This window comes from Saccostrea cucullata, unplaced genomic scaffold, assembly GCF_032062105.1.
Source record: "Saccostrea cucullata isolate Sc308-1 unplaced genomic scaffold, CSIRO_AGI_Scuc_v1 ctg19, whole genome shotgun sequence".
Taxonomy (NCBI): Eukaryota; Metazoa; Mollusca; class Bivalvia; order Ostreida; family Ostreidae; genus Saccostrea; species Saccostrea cuccullata.
In genome coordinates, this window is record NW_026940018.1 from 853,744 (window position 1) to 878,734 (window position 24,991).

General features: G+C 32.3%; 2 protein-coding genes across 2 annotated transcripts in view; one reads left to right on the forward strand and one right to left on the reverse strand.

The window, feature by feature from the left end:
- Positions 1-420: 420 nt before the first annotated feature.
- On the forward strand, positions 421-6,353 carry LOC134254503 (coiled-coil domain-containing protein 113-like). The gene is made up of 8 exons (XM_062737013.1): positions 421-563; positions 3,101-3,410; positions 3,563-3,718; positions 3,866-3,946; positions 4,121-4,276; positions 4,570-4,677; positions 5,046-5,201; positions 5,694-6,353. Exons 1-8 carry the CDS (start codon positions 460-462, stop codon positions 5,787-5,789), a joined length of 1,167 nt encoding a protein of 388 aa, XP_062592997.1. The 5' UTR covers positions 421-459; the 3' UTR covers positions 5,790-6,353.
- Positions 6,354-14,249: 7,896 nt separating this feature from the next.
- The window catches only part of LOC134254501 (sodium- and chloride-dependent transporter XTRP3-like), a 28,698-nt gene continuing 17,956 nt past the window's right edge, over positions 14,250-24,991 (reverse strand). The window contains exons 4-10 of the mRNA XM_062737011.1: positions 19,314-19,555; positions 18,854-19,001; positions 18,363-18,567; positions 17,904-18,063; positions 17,497-17,659; positions 15,575-15,977; positions 14,250-14,494 (exon numbers count right to left, since the gene is read on the reverse strand). Coding sequence (XP_062592995.1) covers positions 15,639-15,977; positions 17,497-17,659; positions 17,904-18,063; positions 18,363-18,567; positions 18,854-19,001; positions 19,314-19,555 — 1,257 coding nt within the window. The 3' untranslated portion in view covers positions 14,250-14,494; positions 15,575-15,638. The remainder of the gene's footprint in view (positions 14,495-15,574; positions 15,978-17,496; positions 17,660-17,903; positions 18,064-18,362; positions 18,568-18,853; positions 19,002-19,313; positions 19,556-24,991) is intronic.

Consider the following 24,991-nt stretch of genomic DNA (forward strand, 5'->3'; position numbering starts at 1 on the left):
TATGTTCATCAGGTCAATCAGGTCATTACACTCATCAGGTCTTTACACTGTGCCTCTCTGCTTTATCTGTCCGAATTTTCTCAAGCAGAGAGCTACAGTTCTGCAGCTAGGAAAGGTATTGTAGGTTGAGGAATTAGAAAAGTTTAATTTAGAAGAATTTCAAAATCTTGTGGTGCATTTTTAACACAAAACCAATAATTTAAGATTATTTTTTTTTCATAATACCTCATCATAAAAGAGTATTTTGAATATTTTTTTAAAATTTGAACTGCAGTACATCTTAATCTTTCATGCACCTTTTTGAAACATCAATAACCCCATTTACGAAAAGTTTTGTCGTTGTGTTTTAACAAAACACGAACCACCTGAACCAGTTTTCGACTTATTTGTTGTACAACTTACTCTGATTACAAAGGAAGAAGTACCCGGATGTTTCTATTAGCAACCTAGCAAACGAAAATGGCGGAGTCACCAGCGACAATAGATGATGATAAAGATGTTGATGTCGATCCTCTGAATGATTTTTCAGACGAGCAACTATACCATCATGTAGAGGAAACTATGTAAATATATGATTTTTATAAAAATTCCGATTCATGCAATTATATCTTGAGTATGCTTGATTGCAAGATTGGTGTATGGTAGGCTTAATGTTATCGGTGAATATTTACAGTCATCCGTTACGAATGTTATATTTTACATGTTCATTTAGATGGCAACTTATATGAAAGAATTTTATTTGTTTAAGTTACCGTGTACGATTTTCCTTGTTATCTCTGATTGATGGTATGACCATTGAGATCAGATATAGAGTTGAGTTACAGGAACCTGCTATTGGCCAGGTCTAGGAAAATAGCTAAATCTACCTATATAGCTAAATCTACCCATATAGCAGAGCTCCAGATAATGTTTTACCCCAAAGTGTATTTCCTCCCTGATTTTCAAATCAATGCCAATTTTGATTTTCAGCAAAATGAATGAAGAGTATTTTGTTTATATATATTATATATATAAAATGTTTTGACCTTTATTTTGATTTTGAGCTTGTAATCGAAGTATGTGTTTTTGAAGAGGGAAAAAACTTTAAAGGTTGGTTCCTGCATTTATTCAAATAAATTTTGCAAATACCAACAAGACTTTTTGCTAAGATTGGGAAGCATTCTTTTGTGACAAAGGAAGATGATACAGTATGTTAAGGTACCATAGAGTCAGAGAACTTTTCCTTCATTTAAGATATCATATCAAGAGTAAACTGAGAGAAAAGAATCTTCGTTAATATTGCAAGTTGAGAGAGATGAAAAATTGGCTATGAACCCATAATAACAAAAAAAGTGACAAGTGCATAGTCTTTCTACATAGAAATTGCTTTTAATCTAAATCTCTGATTCTTCCTTCGAAATGGAGATCGTCAGATCGTCGTCATCATTACTAGAATATTTCTGGTCACTAAAAGGCTTTTAAATCTGTTCTTCATTTTGAGAAAAATCAAACACTGAGTTAACCTCAATTCGTATCATAAAGTAAGTCGTACCTGTATTCTTCAACTTGTACGCAGTACTTTCGTGGTGTAATGCATATCTATGATTGCTAATGCGTAATTGTATGCTCTATTTCAATTTTCAATGCGTATTTTGTAAAATTTAATGCGTATTTCTGCAAATACGCACCTTATCTGGAGCTCTGCATATAGACCAATCCACACTTTACAAAAGTTGTGTCCCTTTGCGGGGTCAACCAAAAGGTCAAAAGGGAAAGAAACAACATTCATCCTCTTTATGCTACCAAACATTTGGGCGGGCTGTGATGAATCCACTGTGTTTAAATTCTTTTCTTTAGATGCGTAGGTAGCCCCAACATGGGGTAATCAGTATACACTATGCAACGGTTTTCCCAAACCGAATGACAAAGTTATAAACCTGAAAACTACAAAGGCTTCTGTGGGGATTCTATGGGTTTATCCCCTAAGATGGCGGCCAAGGGACATAACTTTGAAAAGTGTGGATTCAACTATAACTCTATTTACCTATATAATATAGCTTTATTTAGCTTTCTGTTTTATGAAAAGCAGACAAAAAGTGGCATAATGATAATGAGGCAGTATTAGTTTTCAACTTTGAAATGGACTGAAAACAATTCACCAAAAACCCACATTAAAAAATGTTCCTCCTTTTGTGCAATTGCAATCAAAGATTAAAAAGTTTTGGGGCTATGTATAACAGTTAATCTGTGATTATAAGCAGCTACTTCAACTAAGAAAAGCAGTTTTGGTGAACAAGATAATTGATTGGTAATAATTCAGCACAATGCAAGGCAATCACACTTAGTCAATCCTCAATTCCTCATCACACTTCCAGTGATGGACAGCTATCCAAACAATAGAGATGCATTTTTGAGTTAAAAAGTGTTTAAATGAGGCAATGTTTTTACTATCTATGCCCTAGGTTGTTTTTATCAAACCTTTTTTAAAAAATATCAGCCATAATTTTTATGCAACTTTTTGTCTGCTTTTCATAAAACAGAAACTTATTCTGAAATAGCTAAATAAAGCTATATCATATAGGTAAATAAAGCTATATAGGTAAATTAAGCTATACAGCTAAATATAGTTATTTTCCTGGACCTGTTGGTGTGTAAGAATTAATCATTTTAAAAAATTATATGCTTAATACAAAAACAACACAAGGGAGGATGCCATTTAGGACCCCCTTCTCGCTTCAACCTCTGTGTTATACTTTCCTGTATTTTGTCCACTCAACACCCCGGATCTCTCAAGTTATGATTAAGATATAATGCTTGAATTATCCCCTTGAAGCCTCTACAATACACATTTCAGGCTAAAAACAATCCAAATGCACTCTTTAGGACAGTTGTCAAGGACAGAAAGTGGAAATACAGGAAATCTCAGAGTTTTCTTTTAAACAAAATATAAAAATGTAAAAAAAACCTGTCTTCATTTTTATATAAGAATGTACAATGCCAAGGTTAATTTTGCTTTTGCAAAAATTTTTGAAGAGATGTTGAATTGAGAATAGACATCACTAATTAACCACTCTAAAAAATTTGGAAGGGTATTGTAATTTTTTTTTCTGTCTATTTACAGGAAAGAAAATGAGGTTTTACAAACAGAGACTCAAATGTTTGAGAAATATCTCAAAAGAAATGAGCCAAAAGACACCCTGGGGCTCCCTAGTCCTGGCATGCCCAGTGGGGTAACACCATCAGGTTCACAGCAGGAAGTGGGGAGGGGCGTTGGTAGAAAGAGGTCAAAATCTCGAACCAGCAACATCAACACATCTCTCAGACTTACAACAGAACAAAAATGTGACATTGCACAGAAAGAAATTGATGATCTCAAAGATGAGATTGAACAGCTTAAAGAAAACTGTGAGAAAGTTCTTGATACATATAAGGTAATTTTATGGTACTTGATAAAAAATTGGTATTAATTTGTTTAAAAAAAAAAAACAAAGATTTTTAAATAACAGTGTCCCACAATTTATAGAAATGACTATGCTATTAAATTTTGGAAATATTATTTTTGATTGTGCTGAAATTTTTGCAGGCCATTATGGAAGAGGCTGATCTTCGGTTGGCAGAGACGAAAAAAGAAAGTTATGAATTTGAAAGAGATATAGTAAAAGGTGCTATGAATCCCCGAACTGGAAAAGTTATAGCTGAGAAGGTCATCAGATATCTGGATGAGAAAAACAGATCCAGGGTAATTAGAGGGATGATTCATTCAATTTCTCTGGATTATTATAACTGTTGGATGATGAATCAATAATGTCTTCATTTTCAATGTTATTTGGTTTCTAAAATTTTCTATTTGACAATTGTAATGCAGACAGTTAAATTTTATTCATAGGACACACTGATTGAAAAGCTTCGTCTGAAAAATTCTACGTTAAAAGTCCAGAAAAAGAAACTAGATTTACAGCTAAAACAGGTATGACATTTTTTTTCCTTGTTTTTCTTGGACAAAAAAAAATTTTGGTTGGTTAAAAGTTCACATATTGCAAGAGAGAAAAATATACAGTATAAATGCATCATTTGAGCAAAAAAAAAAAATCCATTAAATTATTTAAAATAAATAACTATTAAGTTGCTTTTCATAATATAGAAAGAAGAAATGGGTGAAGTCTTACACAAGGTGGACTTTGATCAGTTGGAGATTGAGAATAAACAGTATTTAGAGAAAATAGATCAGAGGAACACAGATTTACTGGCCCTGAAGTTAATGTCAACCAGAACAAATGGTGTTCTTATCAAATACAAGGTAAAAAAAAAAGTATAGCAAGATTGTCTCCCTTTGACATGACTTGGGAGATAATTAAGACCATTATAATCATTTGATTTTTTGAGTACCTGGCATATAGTAATTGGATATGTATTTTTAACTGAAGGAACGAATATATTAATAGTATGTTTCATCTTCCTCTGTATGCTTATTTGAATTCAAAATATTACTGTATAAATGTGCATGGAGAAGATTGATGTTTGTTTTAAGTATTTTCTGTTTTTATTTAAATTTCCACTCTTTATAAAAAATAAACTCTTTTTATTTCACAGAAAAAATTACACACATTAACTAAAGAGTCAGAAAGGCTGAAGTCAGAAATCGGGTCCAGGAACGATCTGCTCTCAAGGATTGACTCCGAAACTGAAGTTGTGGAACAGGTCTGTATTAAAGTGACAGTATGGAGCAATTAAAAAAGAAATATTCATAGAAGTACAGGTATTACATACACATCTATGGGAAGAAAGATATTTATTATTAAGGGAAACAACTCTGTACACAAGTAAATATTAAATTGAGGTAGAAAGAGAAAATGCAGTTATTAAGGGCATCAACTCTGTCATATCATGGGAATTTAAATTTAAATGGCTTCAAAGCCATAAAGCAAAGAGCACCTCACTTTTTGACCTCGGTTTCACTTTAGCAAAAGGAATTCATTGTGGGAATCAAAAGAGAGCTCCTTTTACGGTGAAAGAGCCTGGTAATCCATAGCATATTAAAATTTACAATTTTTCATGATTGATTAAAGGAAAGAGCAAAGGCCGAGAAGATAAACAGGAAGCTCCGCCAACAGTTAACAGATTTCCGAGTCCCAGAAGTGATGGAGTATGTAACAGAAAAGGCTGACTTGTATGAACTGCAGAAAAAAGTCAAGAGTTGGGAAAGAAAAGTAGAAATTGCTGAGGTAATTGATATCTGTTAACTTTCTATGTAGTCATAACTTCATCTGAAAAGAAAATTCCTGCTATTTAGTAAACTTGATTTTCCTAATCAGAAAAAAATTATGGTTCATTTGGTGACAGTTGAATGCAAGATGGCTATATATTCTATCATTATATTAGCTTAAAGTGAACTCAAGAATATGTGCATCCAAAGTCACCAAAAATTATATACATGTAAAGACTCATCTTGTTAACTTAAAGAGGCATCTGATAAATTATTCTAACTGGACTTCTTAAATCTCCATCATGGCTTTTAGTCTTCATTTTGCTAGATATTCATACATTCTTCCTGAGCCTTCCTCTTTGTCACAAATTTTATTTTGAAAAAATTTAACCCCTACTATGAAAAACTTTTGATTTAGTAAAGAGTTATGCCCCTTGGACCATTAGTTCTTTTAGAATTGGTTCAAGTCCTAGTAAACAGTATGAATTTAAATTTGTTTCATTGTTTGTAGATGTCTTTGAAGACCCATCGTAAAACTTGGAACCAGATGCAGATGGGGAGTCAGATGGAGAGCCAATGGAGGATGATGGAGGCGGGGGCCTTGTGAGTAGGAGGGGGCGTGTCTGTTATCTACATTTAATCATCTCCCCCGTCCTTTTCTTGGTGTATCAGTGCTGAGGGACAAAGTTTGTACAGGTTGTTAAGAGAAACAGAATCTTATTTTGACTATACATGGAAAAAAGGTATTAACTTGTTGAAATTTTTACTGATGTACAGTGTACATTACATGTATATTATAAGTGAAGATAACTACCTTTGCTTTGTTAATTGTACTTGATGGGTACTCATATGTAAACTGTATATAATGTAAACTGTGATATGTCATTTTGTTTTATCAATTTATTCTAACATGTAAGTGATTGGCCAGAGGAAAACATGTACAAAGCTTTATTGTAATGTTTTATTGAAATATAAAAAAAATGTAAACAATCAAAGATTTACTGCTGTGCAGATATTTTACAATGAAATGAATTTTAATGGTTTAATATATTTATCTGTGCACACAGTTCCTCTTTTTCATTCTTTGTTTAAAATCAGCTGGAAAACCACTTGGAATTGTAATGTATGTACTTAAACTGTACTTAAATATATATAAAACTACAAAAAACAATTTTGGCCTTTGTTTTTCAATTTAGCTGGTGTAGAAAACATTCCCCAATTTTATGTGCTTTTATTGAACATAAAGAGATATTTTTATTATAGTAATAAATGCAGGTTGTTTTTGTGCTCCATACATGGAGTAATGTATTGTTCCATCAGTGAAACTAGTATTTCCTAGAATTTTACGTTAGTCTAAGTAACCTGCACAATGTAGTGATAATTTGCTCTAGAGTAGTGGAATAAGAGGTTAATCCACATCATAGACTGATTCCCACTGTGGGATGTTTCATGGATCAGGAAAAATTATAATGAAGAAATGTCTGGATTTTTTTGTTTTTATTTTAAGACGACAAACAGTTTGCTCTCATGTTAAATTAAGACCATGACACGCCCTCATAAATCGGAAACTCCCAGGATTACAACATTATTCTCCATAAGAAAGATATAGACCAGACATGAATTTTTCACTTTTTCTGTTAGTGACTCTAAACTTGCATAAATGACCTTGGGACAAGGTCATAACACACCCTCCAGTCATAAGCAATCTATGTGAAAAATGAGACCCATCGACTTTATACATAGAAGGATATGGTCCAGACAGGAATTATGAATTTTTCTGTTAGCGACCTTGAACTTGCACAAATGACCTTGAGTCAGATCATGACACATCCTCAGGTCATAAGCAATCTTTGTGTGAAGTGTTAACTCACCAAGTTTATCTGCAAGAAAGATATGGACCGGGCATGAATTATAAAATTTTTCCTTCAGTGACCTTGAACTTGCTCAAATGACTTTGGGTTATCGGGTCCTGGGCTATCTTTGTGTGTAGTAGTAAATTCAAGTTTATGCAAAAGAAAGATATGGACTGGACTCAAATTATGAACTTTTTCTGTCAGTGACCTTGAACTTGCACAAATGAATTTGGGCCAAGGTCATGATACACCCTCAGGTCATTAGCAATCCTTGTATAAAATGAAAGCTCACCAAGTTTATCAATGAGAAAGATATGGACCATGTGCAGACACACATGAAATTTTTCTTTCAGTGACCTTGAACTTGGCCAAATGACCTTGGGTTAAGGTCATAATAAACCCTCAGGTCATAAACAATCTTTGTGCAAAATAGTAGATAGGAATGTTTCACTGTAAGAAAGCAGACACATTTGCACAGACAGACAGACAGATGGACAGACAGACAAACAAGGTGATTCCCGATACATGTATACCCCGCAAACTTTGATTTGCGTGGGATTTAATTATTGTTTTTAATTTTCTTATTGACTAAAGAAAAGAATTACTGTACCTATGTTATGATAAATAAAAGGAAAAAAAATGAAAAACAAGCAATTTAAATTTTTCTTATTTATTATAACTAACACAGGCTTGAACAAACTGGGCTGAATCATATACATGTATTGTATCAATCCATGAATTAAATGGAATCATTCACCATTGCTGGTAATGAAAGTGAAAATTCCTCATACAAGCATTTCTATGTTTGTAATAGCACAATTTATACATCTTGTGAAAAGAGTGAAATAAAAAATCAAATTCCAGTTTGTGTGATTTCACATTCATACACCCTCTAATGCTTATATTCTGTAGAAAACACGATTTACTAAATGAACATTTGGTAATCCTCTGTCATAACCTTATTAACATTAGAGACAGTTCTGCAAATTAAAAATAGGTTTCTTTGCTAAAATATGCACCAAACATAGCAATTTTGTTAAATCTACACTCTTTCTTGATATTTCAAATTATAAAATTAAGATTATTTCATATTTATTATTTATAAATGTATAGGATTTTAAAAAGTTTTTAAACATTGTACATTGATAAACAAAAGCAAATTCAGCAAATTAAACATGTCAATAATCAAAAGTTGAAAACAAATAACATCTTAGAGATGTGTCTGACCAAATGTGGCCAGTTGCCTTTTCAAACACCTCCTTGGTTAATAATCTTTCAGATTATATAAAGTAATCTAAATTGGGGTGTGTGTTTTCCTCATATTTTCAAAGGACGGTGTGAGATTTTGTGCAGTTCCAAATCTATGTCTCAAGTTGCATTGAGATTAAAACCCATGTAACAGAAAATTTTGCAATTCAATTTGTAACAGGATTTTATTTCACACTTGATATAAAGGGCATCCATTATTGATTCAATAAGAACACATCTTTATAATAATAAAAATGAACTTGCTCAAATGACTTTGGGTCAATGACATGACAGACCCGCGGGTCCTGGACTATCTTTGTGTGTAGTAGTAAATTCAAGTTTATGCAAAAGAAAGATATGGACTGGACTCAAATTATGAACCTTTTCTGTCAGTGACCTTGAACTTGCACAAATGAATTTGGACCAAGGTCATGATACACCCTCAGGACATTAGCAATCCTTGTATAAAATGAAAGCTCACCAAGTTTATCAATGAGAAAGATATGGACCATGTGCAGACACACATGAAATTTTTCTTTCAGTGACCTTGAACTTGGCCAAATGACCTTGGGTGAAGGTCATAATAAACCCTCAGGTCATAAACAATCTTTGTGCAAAATAGTAGATAGGAATGTTTCACTGTAAGAAAGCAGACACATTTGCACAGACAGACAGACGGATGGACAGACAGACAAACAAGGTGATTCCCGATACATGTATACCCCGCAAACTTTGGTTTGCGAGGGATTTAATTATTGTTTTTCATTTTCTTATTGACTAAAGAAAAGAATTACTGTACCTATGTTATGATAAATAAAAGGAAAAAATGAAAAACAAGCAATTTAAATTTTTCTTATTTATTATAACTAACACAGGCTTGAACAAACTGGGCTGAATCATATATTGTATCAGTCCATGAATTAAATGGAATCATTCACCATTGCTGGTAATGAAAGTGAAAATTCCTCATACAAGCATTTCTGTGTTTGTAATAGCACAATTTATACATCTTGTGAAAAGAGTGAAATAAAAAATCAAATTCCAGTTTGTGTGATTTCACATTCATACACTCTCTAATGCTTATATTCTGTAGAAAACACGATTTACTAAATGAACATTTGGTAATCCTCTGTCATAACCTTATTAACATTAGAGACAGTTCTGCAAATTAAAAATAGGTTTCTTTGCATATGCACCAAACATAGCAATTTTGTTAAATCTACACTCTTTCTTGATATTTCAAATTAGAATTAAGATTATTTCATATTTATTATTTATAAATGTATAGGATTTTAAAAAGTTTTTAAACATTGTACATTGATAAACAAAAGCAAATTCAGCAAATTAAACATGTCAATAATCAAAAGTTGAAAACAAATAACATCTTAGAGATGTGTCTGACCAAATGTGGCCAGTTGCCTTTTCAAACACCTCCTTGGTTAATAATCTTTCAGATTATATAAAGTAATCTAAATTGGGGTTTGTGTTTTCCTCATAATTTTAAAGGACGATGTGAGATTTTGTGCAGTTCCTATGTCTCAAGTTGCACTGAGATTAAAACCCATGTAATAGAAAATTTTGCAATTCAATTTGTAACAGGATTTTATTTCACACTTGATATAAAGGACATCCATTATTGATTCAATAAGAACATATCTTTATAACAATAAAAATGACTGAGACCAGATTACATCTCGATTCCCAATTTGAATGCTGCAAGATTCCCAACTTAAACATTGTACAAGTAAAATCATCAAGTAAAGATTAAAAAAAAACAAAACTACAAAATCCCCCTACCTACCCAGTAAAAAAGAAAAACAATCTTAATACATCAAACAGAAAAAAATTGATTTTTCATTAAACAATACTTCATGCTGAGATTCCAAACATGTGTATGTATGTGTCATCAACATTTTAATTACCGGTAATTAAAAATACCAATATACTAACATCCATGCTATTCCAAATTTGAACTTGACAAACTGATGTACAGTCAATTCACGAATTATCGCCATTCAATTCATCGCCATTTTCGCAATACCGCCATGATTTCCCAAGAACGTTTCTCCTGCTATATAAAATCCTCTTTATAACGCCAAATTCGCATACCGCCATCTATCCATGTTGTAAAGCATACAAAGCCAGACAAGGTACATGCAATTAAATAAGAGTTAAATAAGCAATAATTTTAAATGAACTGTATAATGATTTTGTTTTCTGTTTAATAAAAATAATTTAGTCATGGCTTCACCACGAAATACGATATTATTTTGATGATCTCTGCTATAAACAATGCAAAGTTTGCCTGACAAATAATTATACGGTATAAATTGTGAATGTTTCATTAACAATGATGCCATAAACAATGAATTTATTCAAAAAATAATTTTACGTACTGTCAGCAATATATCATGACGATCGACCCAGCATGTTTTTTTTTTTCAATATCAGACGAACAGATTTACATGCATACACATGTACTTGCATGTCTTTATTTCATTTCTGCACATTTTGTTTTAATGAAATTATACCTAAAAAATTACTTGAAGTATTTTCAAATTTAGAAATATACTTTATATATATACATGTACATAGAATTATAAGAATAGAAACGCTAAATAGTATTTCTAAGGACGAAAACTATTCTTCTTGTTTCCTAAAAGATGGGAAAATCAATTCATCGCCAAATTCGTTATACCGCCATGATTTATAAATTACAAAAGGTGGTGGTTTATCGAAAATTAACTGTTTATCAATGTTAAATTTGTTAAGTTTTGTAATTTGATATCCTGCATCATTTCTCATCAGAGATTCATAACACACTCATCTTTTACCCACAAACATAAAAAAAATGTTATGAAACTATAAGCTTTTGAAATATTTTACAAAAGAATTCAGTGTGTGGCCAGTTTTAACTAAAATGCTTGATTGCTTTTTCTTCACAGGTTGGGGGATATGTGCAATACATGTCAAAGTGGACTGGTTACATTTATCTCTAAAACAAAGTAAATAACATCAAACAGAAGAAATTCATTTACACCCATGTCATGAATTAATGCTGTAAAATGAAAGTTTCGATTCAGACACCCAAAAACATGGACGGAAACAGCTAAACCTAAAACACTTGTGAATGGCTCTAAATATTCATATACCCAGCACATAAAATATAAAACATAATATTTTAATATTTCTGAATATCAGAAACACCATATCATTTAATTACCTCCTCAAAGAAAATGCTCTCGGTTTCATGACAAACAAAAATCTAGCATCAAGAAAAATGACTTGCAACTGTTCTTTTACACATGTACAAGATAAGGTATAAACTGAAATTCTCGACTGAAAATATAAATGTATAAGGCCACTTTGTGCTCAGAAAAGCTTTGATGAATTTAACTTCAATCTATTCAACATTTTTTAGTGATGGTAGATAGTATTTTTTCGAAACCAAAAAGAATGAAAAGACAAAATAACAAGAAAAACACAATTATTAACTAAATATGTATAAACATGAAGTATGTTTTATAATTACTAAATTCTTACACAGCAGATATTCTTATTAATACCTATGAAAATTTGAAAACAAAACTGCAGACCTTCATAAAACTGAAATGTTTCCATGCTACTTTAATAAGGGGAATTACTGTCAATCACTTTCGCAAGAATGCCATTTTCACATTATTTTATGATCTAGCTATCATCTGCATTTAAAAATTCCAGCCTCACTTTACATGTATAAACATGAAAACATACCACAATAACCAAAACTTGGAAAATCACTTTAATTCACTTAAAAAGCTTGTACTTTTCATATTCATAAAACATGCATACAAAATATTGTAAGCAAGTAAAATATCTACAAGTATTTTTGAGAGATTCACTCCTATAGCACTTAATGCATCAAAACAAAATAAAAATTGGTTGAGTTTCTTTGTGTAAAAAGCATATTAACGATAATAGGAAAAGACTTGTATAATTCTAGAGCTAATTTCGTCAAACAAATCACAGAAAAAAAGGCTCTGGTGTAATATGACAAAAGTTAAAATGTCAAAGGTTGAGATTCAAGAAAAATATGTAAAAACACATGTGTATGTGTACACATAAATGTCTGCAAGTAAAATGGTAAAAATTTATAAAGGATTATCTTAATGAATTCAAAAAATAAATGATCAATCAATTATACAATGGAACTATATAAAATTAATTGTTAAAACATTGAGCAAAAAATGTAGGTCTTTTTTTCAATACAAAAATTCAAGTTAACACATTTAGCAAGTTTTTAAAAACTAAAATTCCAGAACATTTGATGTAAAATGTGCTTAATATACATTAGCCTGTTCAAAAATTGTTGTGAACAAGAAAAATAAGTACCGGTTCCTTAATGTCTTTTTAAAAAAAAATATTTACGTACATGTAAGTGCAAAATCTGGTAAAAGCATCATGCTGAAAATATATGCTCAGGATGCACACGAAATTCATTTCTGAGATAAAGAACTGCATGGTGCTGTATATGAATATAGAGAAATAACTTTAAAGGGACATGGACACAGTTTCAGCTAAAAATTTTCAAATTTATTTTTCCATTTTTACAAATAATTAACTAAGGTCTTTCTAATGATCATCAAAAATTTGAACTTTGGTTGTCGAGATACAAGACAGATTTAGAGCTCCAAACCTTTGTTATGTAAACAGGGTCTGTGTCATTTTTTTTTTTTTTCATAGATTGATATACTAATATGTTCGTTCAAAGCAGATAATTTCAATAACGAAGTTAATTCTTAATACGATTAAACAGTTCCTAGTGATTTGTTGAATTTCATTTTGTTATAAATATATTTTCTATATGTAAACAAAAACAAGACATGAGCCTTGTTTTCATTATGAAGAACTTTAAGTTCTGTATCTCATTTGTTAATCAACACATGATGTTCAAATTTTTTGCTGATTGTAAATGGTGCCTTAGTTAGAAATTGTAAACATTAAAATTTGTTTTAAAAATTTCACTTGAAACTGTGTCCATGTCCCTCTCAATTTAACTCTGGGTGCAGCTTGAGATTTGAACCAATGACCTATTAGCTACACAAAAGTAAAGCTCTTTTGTGTGTACTGTGTAAGGTCTTAAGTTCAGTACAAACTATATATGTTATTTATATAGACTACAATTTAATAAATTTAACTAGGGAATAGTCCCCACTACAATCATACAGCTGCCTCAGATAGATTTCCTCATAATGAAATACTGTCAACATTATCAGCATGTATTAATGCTATGCATGCATGCATGCTATACATGTAATACTCTCTCAAACTCAAAATATTGTATGCATAAAAAATAAGTACAAGAGCAGCAAAGTGTATGGTTCTCCATCAATATAATAATAACCTTGCTTTAATACAGTATTTCAATTAATGCTTAATAAGTTTTACACATTTGATAATCATTTGACAAAATAAGATTTAATAAGAGTTTGGCACCTTAGATGTCATGGTTTGATCATAAAATTTATTTTCTGATTGTATATTTCAGTTCTTGGAAAAAAAAATATTCATGTAAATAATTTTATTTATAAAGCCAAATAAATTAACAATGATTGTCCAACAGAATCAAACCAATGATTCTTGAAGTCAGAGCTATATGACTAGACTTTGCCAAGTATACTGATATTAAGGAAAGTACATGTATATTGGTGTTTCTAAAACTTGCTTGCAACCTAATCAGAAAATGATATGAGTTAAGTCTACAATGTAAGTGCAGCAAATGACCAGACTTTTATTGTCCAATGTAAATGTTTACCAGACATCAGTGATTATAAATGAAAGGTTCCTTTACTTTGAAAATACATGAATGAGAGGCCAGTAAAAAGAAATTGGGATAAAACAGACATATATATTTAAAAGAAAAAACACATAGCTTTAGCAACTACATGTATATAAATACATAAAATCATATTTAAAAACATATGCTGTGTTCATGTCCACTTTCATATAATTTGTGTTTCATGATAAGAAAATGATAACAATAACTTGAACCTCACACAAAAACAAGCATGATTTTCTGCTAAAAATAAGCTTATACTAAAAAAAACCCACTTTCTACCATGTGTATCCACTTTTAGAGAGTTATCTATTGATTTACCCATTCAGTCTCTAACAATGATCTTATGGGAAAAAATTCAGCAAGCAAACACTCTTTGGATAAATAACCAGAAGTCTCTGTTGAGACTGAAGCTCTACTGGTTTGTACTTATAGCAACGGGAGAGAAAAATACTTAAGCAGTTGGGAATTGGAACTTTAGAACAGCAATAAATAGAATAATGATCCTTGATTAAGTCTCTTTAAGTTTTTAGTAACCACGGCAACACCGTTCATTGAAATCAAAAACCAATATACAGAATTATGTATCTTAGTGTAGTCTACATGTGTGCCAAGTTATATTGAAATCAGACCAAAACTGTAGAAGGAGTAGCGTTTTGAAAGAATTTCACAGAAATTTCTATTTTTAGTAACCACGGCAACACCGTTCATCGAAATCAAAAACCGATAAAAAGAATTATGTATCTTAGTGTAGTCTACTTGTGTGCCAAGTTATATTGAAATCAGACCAAAACTGTAGGAGGAGTAGTGTTTTGAAAGAATTTCACAGAAATTTCTATTTTAGTAACCACGGCAACACCGTTCATTGAAATCAAAAACCGATATATAGAATTATGTATCTTAGAGTAGTCTACTTGTGTGCCAAGTTATATTGAAATCAGACCAAAACTGTAGGAGGAGTAGCATTTTGAAAGAACTTCACAGAAATTTCTATTTTTAGTAACCACGGCAACATCGTTCATCTCAAAAACCGATACACTCTTAGTGTAGTCTACTTGTGTGCCAAGTTATACTGAAATCAGACCAAAACTGTAGCAGGAGTAGCGTTTTGAAAGAATTTCACTGAAATTTCTATTTTTAGTAACCACGGCAACACCGTTCATCGAAATCAAAAACCGATACACAGAATTATGTATCTTATAGTAGTCTACTTGTGTGCCAAGTTATATTGAAATCACACCAAAACTGTAGTAGGAGTAGTGTTTTGAAAGAATTTCACAGAAATTTCTATTTTTAGTAACCACGGCAACACCGTTCATCGAAATCAAAAACCGATACACAGAATTATGTATCTTAGTGTAGTCTACATGTATGCCAAGTTATATTGAAATCAGACCAAAACTGTAGGAGGAGTAGCATTTTGAAAAATGGCCACATTACTATCGCATAATCTGACCAGTAGAGCTAAAAACAAACAAACAAAAAAATCTCTTTAAATGCATTAAAGAAAACCCCCAAACTTACGAACTAACAGCACTCTTCATAGTTTACTCTCTGCCTTTTCTAAAATGTCATCGAAGTTGACTTTCTCAGGTCTTTCTGGTATGGCACAACTCGTATCTCGATCCCGAGTAACATACTCGTCATTTATCTCGTCAGAATTATGACCCGAGTCATTATCAGATTTTAAGAATGCTGCGGTGGACTGGGTATGGCCACCTGTTTCTATAATTATGTTCTTTGAGGTAGGTCCTTCAAACTTAAAGAATCCCAGTTTTCTGGCGAGAGCCACCCCTGGAATGCATAGAACCGAGGAAAGGACTAGTAGAGCAGCCGTAGCTCCTCCCCACCAGGGGTACGTCTCAGGAACCATGATATACTGCAAATAGACACATCATATAGCAATTGAAAGTAAGAGGCTTTGTTTTGTGTATGAATTTATATTTACATTTCCAATGTCTTTGTCCGAGATAAAATTACAAATAGTAAATGTACTTTATTTCTACATGAATGTACTGGTTCATCAATAGGCGCAATTAAAAACCAGAAGTCTCTGTCAAGACTGAAGCTCTACTGGTTTGTACTTATAGCAAAGGAAGAGAAAAGTTCTTAAGCAGTTGGGAATTGAAACTTTACCACAGCAATAAAAAGAATAATGATCCTTGATTAAGTCTCTTTATGTTCTTAGTGTAGTCTACTTGCATGCCACATTATATTATAATCAGACTTAAACTGTATTTGGAGTAGCATTTTGAGAGTTTTTAACAGAAATTTCTATTTTTAGTTACCACGGCAACACCGTTCATTGAAATCAAAAACCGATAAATAGAATTATGTATCTTAGTGTAGTCTACTTGTGTGCCAAGTTATATTGAAATCAGACCAAAACTGTAGGAGGAATAGCATTTTGAAAGAATTTCACAGAAATTTCTATTTTTATGTTCATTGAAATCAAAAACCGATACATAGAATTATGTATCTTAGTGTAGTCTACTTGTGTGCCAAGTTATATTGAAATCGGACCAAAACTGTAGGAGGAGTAGCATTTTGAAAGAATTTCACAGAAATTTCTATTTTTAGTAACCACGGCAACACCGTTCATTGAAATCAAAAACCGATACACAGAATTGTGTATCTTAGTGTAGTCTACTTGTGTGCCAAGTTATATTGAAATCAGACCAAAACTGTAGGAGGAGTAGCATTTTGAAAAATTGTTTAGCTAAATGCAACTATCGCATAAGCTCTTCTGGTCTCTGACCAGTAGAGCTAAAAATCGCATGCAGGGCGGGACAAATAGCTAGAAAGAAGCAGGGCTTGTAGCACGTGGATTGGAGGAATAAAGAGCACGTAAATATAAGGAATACCTGTCAGATTTTTCGATTTCATGAAGATGATCAATCGATTGGCTTGCATGATAATTTTATAAATAAACGCCTTTGGCGTTTATGCAAATTATCACGCAAGCCAATCAACTGATCACATCATGAAATCGAAAAATAAGACAGTTATTCCTTAAATAAATGTACTCAAGCTCTCCAAGATACCGGTATTTTAAGTAATACATACAGATAAATTTAAAAAAAACTGTTATATTTTGTGAGCTGTGTCTTGATCTTCAGGGACCAGGATTAAACCCTTGGAAGAGAACATGGTCCCTTATCTTAACAAATAAGAATTTCCTTTACCCAGATATGCTTTATACCAAATATGGTCAAAATTGGCCCAGTGGTTCTTGATAAGAAGTTTAAAATGTGAGTCTGACAGAATGTGATCAGAAAAGATCACAAGTGCTGTCAGATCAGGTGAGCTAATAATAAAGGAGCCATGTTGGCCTTTATGTTAAAATAAAGCAGCTATAGGGCCGATATATAAATGATAAAAATAAAAGATAAAGTTACCTTTGTATAACTGTAGACATCGTAAGTGATGGGTTTTATAAATTTGCTGATTAGTGTGGCTGCTAACAGGAATGCGATGAAAAGTGGAGCAATAAACTTCCACATGATCTTCCAGTAGCGGTGTGGTTCATGTCCGATCATCTCCTTAATATCTCGGGCAAAACTGAAAAAAAAACAGTCATTCTTTGTGATTATATCTATTAGACTTTGATAAAACTCAATTTCTGAATGAAAAAACTAAAAAAAAATTAACTTTATATGTGCTTTTCTTGCCTGGTTGAAAATTTGTCAATTTCATTTTAGAAATTAGAAAGAGCTGAATAATTCTACTTTGATGATGTTTCTTTCCAAGTTTTATCGACTGAATGTGAATATCTTATGTAAGAAGTATTATAAGAACACATTACTTGTCCACTCCGTACACCCAGCCAATTCCAAAGCTTTCCACCAGAGCTACAGTGATCAGGGGGAAGGATCCACCAAAGGAGTCAAACAATCCCACCCAATAGGATCCGCTCCCCAAAACAAACAACACCCCAATCATCATACTGACAAGGCATAATGTCCCTATAAAAGACAATGGGTCAAAACTTTTTGTAATAAGGTATTTGATATTTTATAAATGATCATCAGGTGTCATTTAATTACCAGTATGTATTCTGCCAATTTAAACCCATTTCACAGTATTCATTTATTTTAATTCATCAATTGTTTTCAATACACATGTACTTCAAAAATCTCATAGTTTTTGGATGAAATGTGAACAATGCTGATTTCTAAATAATATATAGCTTGAAAAACTTTTGTTTAGATAATTTTCCTAACTGCAATAAATTGAAATTTAGTTCCGTCTAATAAGAACTTACCAGAAACCAACCATTTCTTCCTGAAAATTGGATGTTTTAAATCATACAGAGATGCAGTAACACCCTCTAGTGTACCAAATTCACTGCCAAATCCAAGGGAGAGAAGCATAAGGAAGAAGATGATGGACCAGAAAGGAGCAGACGACCCAAACTCATTGATAGCCTCAGTAAATACAATGAAGGCCAAGCCTGTTCCTTGAGCAGCCTGCAATATAACAAAAGTAAATTCTAAGTTTGATGAAGTCTTTCTTTATATAATTTACATCCCTTTCAGTTAACCAGTTTACTGATCAAAGGCTGAATGAATCAAGTTGCCAGTTTGATTCCTAGCAGTTTTATATTAGGAAATTGCTTGTATCTTTGGACAATGCAATGAATCTACATTGTCCAGTACCACATGCAATTTTTTCTTGAATGATTTATTTCATGAAAAGAATGACACTAGATGACGACTTGTATCCCTTTTTAACTGCATTTACTGAGGCGCTTACATTATCAAGATCGTCACTGAGACTACATTTTGTCAGATTTAAAGCGGACATCACTGTTTTATTAGCCTGGAATTCCTGGATGTAGATATCTTCAGTCAATGTTGTAGTGTTCCATTGTGGGTAGAAGTTAGAGATGGCCTCTATGTTTCTGTATAAATTAAAAAATCATGTTCAGACTTAATGCTGGAGTTATTCCCCTTACAATATAAAGCTACACCATTATCATTTTTTCCATCATTCACTTGTGCATGCAATGTTCATGTTAGGTCATACACAATGATACCCATTACTTACTCTGTTCATTCTCCAACCCAATTAACAGACAATTAAACAGTCTGTGCAATTACTCCTACAATGGAAAAATGCATGACTTTTCCCCAAAAAATGTGAGCAATTACTATCAGAAGACCTTGTGAACATTGTCCAACTTTCAGCACATAAAATAAAGAATACGACTAACCTAAAAACACATTTGTCGTACATCACAGTGGCCTTGAACCCCAGCACCGAGAAGATGACCACCGAAGCCAGAATGGCGGTGAACCAGTTTACAATGGACACTATAATGGCGTCCTTTTCACAGTTGTTTTTCTTTGGGTTGTAACTGGAGAAACCAATCATGCCTCCAAAGCCCAGCCCAAACGAATAGAAGATCTGAGTGGCTGCGTCCAACCAGACTTGTGGATCCTCCAAACGGTCAAGCTGTGGAGAAAAAAGGGATACAACAATACATAAACAGTAGAAAACATCTAAGTATTGTACAAGTGAAATGACCCCATACTATTAATTGACATATATTAACACAAGACATCTACTGTAGAAGCAGAAATATCCTTGGGAATTAAATGTTTATTTCGTTGTTAACAATAATTAACGAAAATAAATCCCAAACAAAATTTTTCTATCACTATATTTTGCATTGGTTAAATTTTGTAACAAGGAAATTTTATGGCCACCATTTTTTTTGTTTAGATAAATCAACAAAATCTAATGCCCACTAAAATTTTTTTTTCTTATTAAGTATATTGTTTTTATATTTGTCTTATCCATCAAGTTGGAATGAAGCTTGCTGTAGATAAAATAGGGATACAACAATAGAAACCAATGACACAGTATCGAGTAAATTTTCATATCTAGCTATTACATTGTGATGGTTCAGGCCTGGATATCGATCGGCCCGAGTAGCTCAGTCGGTAGAGAGCACTTGACTAGTGATGCAGGGGTCCCAGGTTTGATTCCCGGTCCAACCATACATCTTCTCCTTTCCTAGAGAAAAAGTATGGCCAGATTTAGGAATTAACATTTTCTTCTTTCCTGTTATAACATAAGGAGACTTAGAATGACCCCATGCTATTAGGTGACATATAAAAAATAATGTTCCTAATATGATAATATGTTGTTAGATAATAGGAGATATTAAGGCAGTGATTAATTTTTTATGATAATTGGCTGAATAAATGAAAAAGAGTCATGAGCAAAAAACCCAAACATATGTTACTATATGTATCAAAGTTTATAAAATATGTTGCTTATTTGAATAGAAAAAACATTTACACACCAAATCTACATTAAGTACATAACAACCTCGCACAAAGTTGTATTAACAAAATATCTCCAAGAGCAGACTAAACTTTTTAGCTCTAACACTTGGCCATAAATCTGTAGATAAGAGAGACATTGAACTTTGCAAAATTCCAGCATTTTTTTATTTTATCAGAATAAGTGCAAAATTGGTTCACTGCAAATCTATCGATGTACGTGAGAGACATGAATGGTCACAGAATAAAACCAAAAAATGCATTAAATCACTTAAATGTCCCTGTACTGTAGTACTTAAAATTTAGAGCCATCGAAAAAAAAATTGGGAAACTGCAGAATAAACAAAGAGAAGTCATTTTTAAAAAATCAATTTTGTAGTCCATGTAATAGAAGCACAACAGATACAACTTCATGAATCTGCAATGTTTTTGAAATTTATATAAAACAAACCCAGAAGTATCTGAGAACTTTCAACAATGACATATCCTGCAATCCCCCAAACAGGTTTTTCATCAATATTGATATATATATATATACCAGGTAATTGAATCAGAGGTTGTGCTCTATGTAAAATATTGAAAAATAGCTTAGATTTTGGAACTTTTTAAGGAAATGGGAATAATGATCAAGGCAATTCCTGATGCTATAATGTTTTGTCTTACACAGAAATTCATTTCATGTACTTCATTTTTAATAGAAATGCAGTCACCAAGGAGCCAATGATATTTATTATTTAATACATTGTTTACTTCATCATCATGACAGCTTACCAAATTACACTTGTATCACCTAGGTTGGAACAATTTACACTTTTTGATAAATCACTTTCATTTGTGGTTTATAAAGGGTAAATCCCTAAACCCAGGTTTTAAAGTATAATTTTGGAATCTAATATGTTAATTCCTAAAATTCTGAAAGTCTACTATCAAGAATTTGATCATTTTTCACACAATTACAGTCTCTAAAAGACAGTAGCTCTACTGCAAGAAATATAAAATGTGGCTCAATTGCTTCTTTACATTTTAGGTATGTGTCTTATTTATATTGAGTACACAAAAAGAACACTATAAATTAGAACAAAATATGAAAGTGCTCTCAGGGATTTATATTTTCAGGTATACAACTGAACTTTAGCAGTTCAAACACTGCTGTCTTGAATATCATGATATCTCAACTGATTTTAAGGTCTTTTCTTGCATGTATTTCAACCTTTTAAAATCTCATATCGTTGGATACTTTGTCCCATTCAATCAGTTTGAAATAAAAAGACTGCATGTTCATTTTTTGATATCTCTTTTTAGAAGTGAACATTGTGGTTTTATGAAGTTAAATGTCCATTCCAACCATTTTGTACATATATGGTTTTCCCATTTGTCAAATTTGTATATAAATAAATTAATTCATATCAGGTAATGATATAATATACTCATTGCATATAATTATATAAATTTCCATAATGGCATAAGGAGTAGTATTTCACAAAACAATGTTTACAGATGTAACAGGAAAGGAGAAAATGTATGGCTGGACCGGGAATCAAACCCGGGACCCCTGAATCACTAGTCAGGTGCTCTTCCAACTGAGCTATCCAGGCCGATATCCATGACCCAAACCATTACATTCCTCCCTCCTTAAATGGTCTTCGCCCTCGAAGACACAACCCAAGTTCTTATTGCCCCTGGCAGGACTTTCACCTGCAATTCCAGGGGTGGTCAACAGCACCAAATCTGTAACAGGAAAGGAGAAAAAGTATGGCTGGACCAGGAATCAAACCAGGGACCCCTGCATCACTAGTCAGGTGCTCTTCCAACTGAGCTATCCAGGCCAATATCCATGGCCCAAACCATTACACAAATTAGGAGACAGAACACAAAGAAAGTAAAAAAAAAAATTATGAATGGGTCTGTGCAGTACAGAATTCAAATTTTCATTTAATTATGCATTGCACTTCACAAACTTTTTAAATGAATCTTAATCAAATGCACAGGCGACTTCACTGAGAACATCATTATTGACCCTTTGACTGAGGAATGACCTTTTGTGACCTCTGATTTTGTATGAGAGCACTTGTCATTTAAATCTAAATTTTAATCGATACAAAAAACTATATCAGTGTCTCTGTATCAGACAGTATCTGAATTAATTAATGAAATTTAACTAGATAATAATTAAACAGTTTGTAGCAACAGGTATTAACTGAATACATTGCCATTCTTTTGATTTATTACATTTTTCTGTGAACCCCAAGCCCTAGATTAACAAATTAAGATTCTGCATCCAATGAAAGAAATCAAATAGAATTTCATTTATAAACATTTCAAATGCCCTCCAATTAAGGACTTAATTTTTGCAGCCTTTATTTGATTGAAAATAAATGATAACTGTATTTGCATACATTTGGGATTAAAAGTTAAAAACAAATTATAATAAAATTTGATGCTCAGTTTCATATTTGTGCATGTCGGTCCATGCACACTGTACTTGCATGACTAACTTAGTCGAGGAATTAATGAGAGATTTCATATTATTTTTCTGTTCAAAGATTAATTTGATATTTGATAATTATTGACAATAAACATTTAGTAAAATTCAAAGATGTATCAAAAAAGTATAGTGTACATATGACATTGCAACAAGGTTGTGTTCGAATTCGTTTCTCAAGGACACTATATGCAAGACATGTACATGGCACAATTGGTGACATTTCATGTAAAATCTCTTTAGGAGACCATTTATCCTTGACCTATCTGCACTTAATGGTCCTTCAATGAACAGTATTGCTGACTCAGAGCTGTAAAGTGCTGCTGATCTGCAGAATCAAATGTCCTTGACTTTGATGCACGACATTAGTGCTAAGGCACTTCACATATTACAAGTGCTCTAATTCTTACAAGAAAAAGAAATATGAGGTGTAGGAGAAAACCCTTGCTGCAAATTATATAACTGCACTGTTAACCAAACATCGATTTTTCTCAAAAAGCTGAGTCTGCATACACAAATGATTCCCTTGTTGTCACTTTAGATCCATTAAATGTGAATAATTAACAAGCATTTTACAGACATCATAAACTCTTCTTAAAGTGTTGACAAGAATTACAGCTGACTTCAATAAATGGTTCATGATGGTCTTCTCCAAGAATTAAGTGTGCAGATGACTTAAAGTACCTAATGCAGGTGATATATAGGGGTGACTCCAAATGGCAACAGATAAAGTATCCTCAACATCTCTGAAGAAACTCTTCTAAAGACAGCTGATTCAGAAAGGCTTCCTTTTGGATAACCATTGACATTTACATGTTAATTGTGTCACATTGTGTCTTTAGAAGATGACATTTTAAGTGCTTTACCAGTGCATTTAGAAAATTGCCTCATTATTCAAGTAAAATTACATTTCCATTTGGTACATTTTTTTTCTTCATAAATTTCAACTTTTGACAGAAGGAATTTTTATTTTGGGATCACCCATTAAGGTATGCATGTATATAGTACAGTTCTCTCAAAAGCAAAATGAAATTAAAATTAAATTTGAAAACTTTCTCAGCTATAGGTTTGGATTGTCAAAGATTGTTCTGAACACTATGTAATGTCTGTTATATTGTCTCACTGAAAGCAGCAGTCTCTGATGAAACTGCAGCTCTACTGGTTCATAATGGAAGAAGTCAAAGAGAAAAGTTGCAACAAAATTTCAAAATATTTAGTTTCATATATAGAATAATTTACTTTCACCCCTTGCAAGAAAGTTGGAGCAGATATAGTGACATACTTGTGGGAAGATGTGTGGGTGTGAGTGAATGTGTGCTGTGCGTAACATGTACCAGTATCTTGGTGTCTGATAGGAAGATCATGGCCACAAATTTAACTTCAAAGTACTGATTGGATGGGAAAAGAACAGTTGCTACCTATTTATATCAATTTAAGTTTGTTGTGGCTGGGGATCAATCTAACAACCAATTACAGAGGATGTGTTTTACCCAATGAGCTTCTGCAATGGTTAAATTCACATCTTCATCTTGTGTAAATATAATATTGATCAAAAAATTATATGAATGCATGTCAAATTAGTTATGCATGTACTCGACAAATGAAAATTGATGTTCATGTTAACTATCTTTTTTCCATAAGTATGATGATTATACATGCATAGTGAATGGGTGTGTTTACTTTGAAAGCTCTCTCTTGATGCACTATTCAAATATGGATCAAAAGACTTATTCAAAGTATTTATAAGATAAATTTTGTGCAAAAAATCCTAAGACTAGACATAAATATTGTATCTTCATAGGTATTTGGAGTCGAAATGCAGAGCAAAACATGCATCCACACACCCTTTGGATAATCATATTATCAACAGAAAATACGTCATCTGCACCATTATTGATGTTATAGGAATGCAAGAAATTTGGCTGCTACCAGATGCATGTCTAAAATAGATTTAATCATCCTAAAATAGAGCCAGTGGTGTTTTTATCTATTAACTTTCTTTTTCCCCCCTACACTCTAAATTTACTTTCATTGCAACAAGAACCTATGACTATAGACTAAAAACTTAGCTAATTGTAAAAATTTTGCAAAATATGTTGTTTGAAATTTTTAACATAA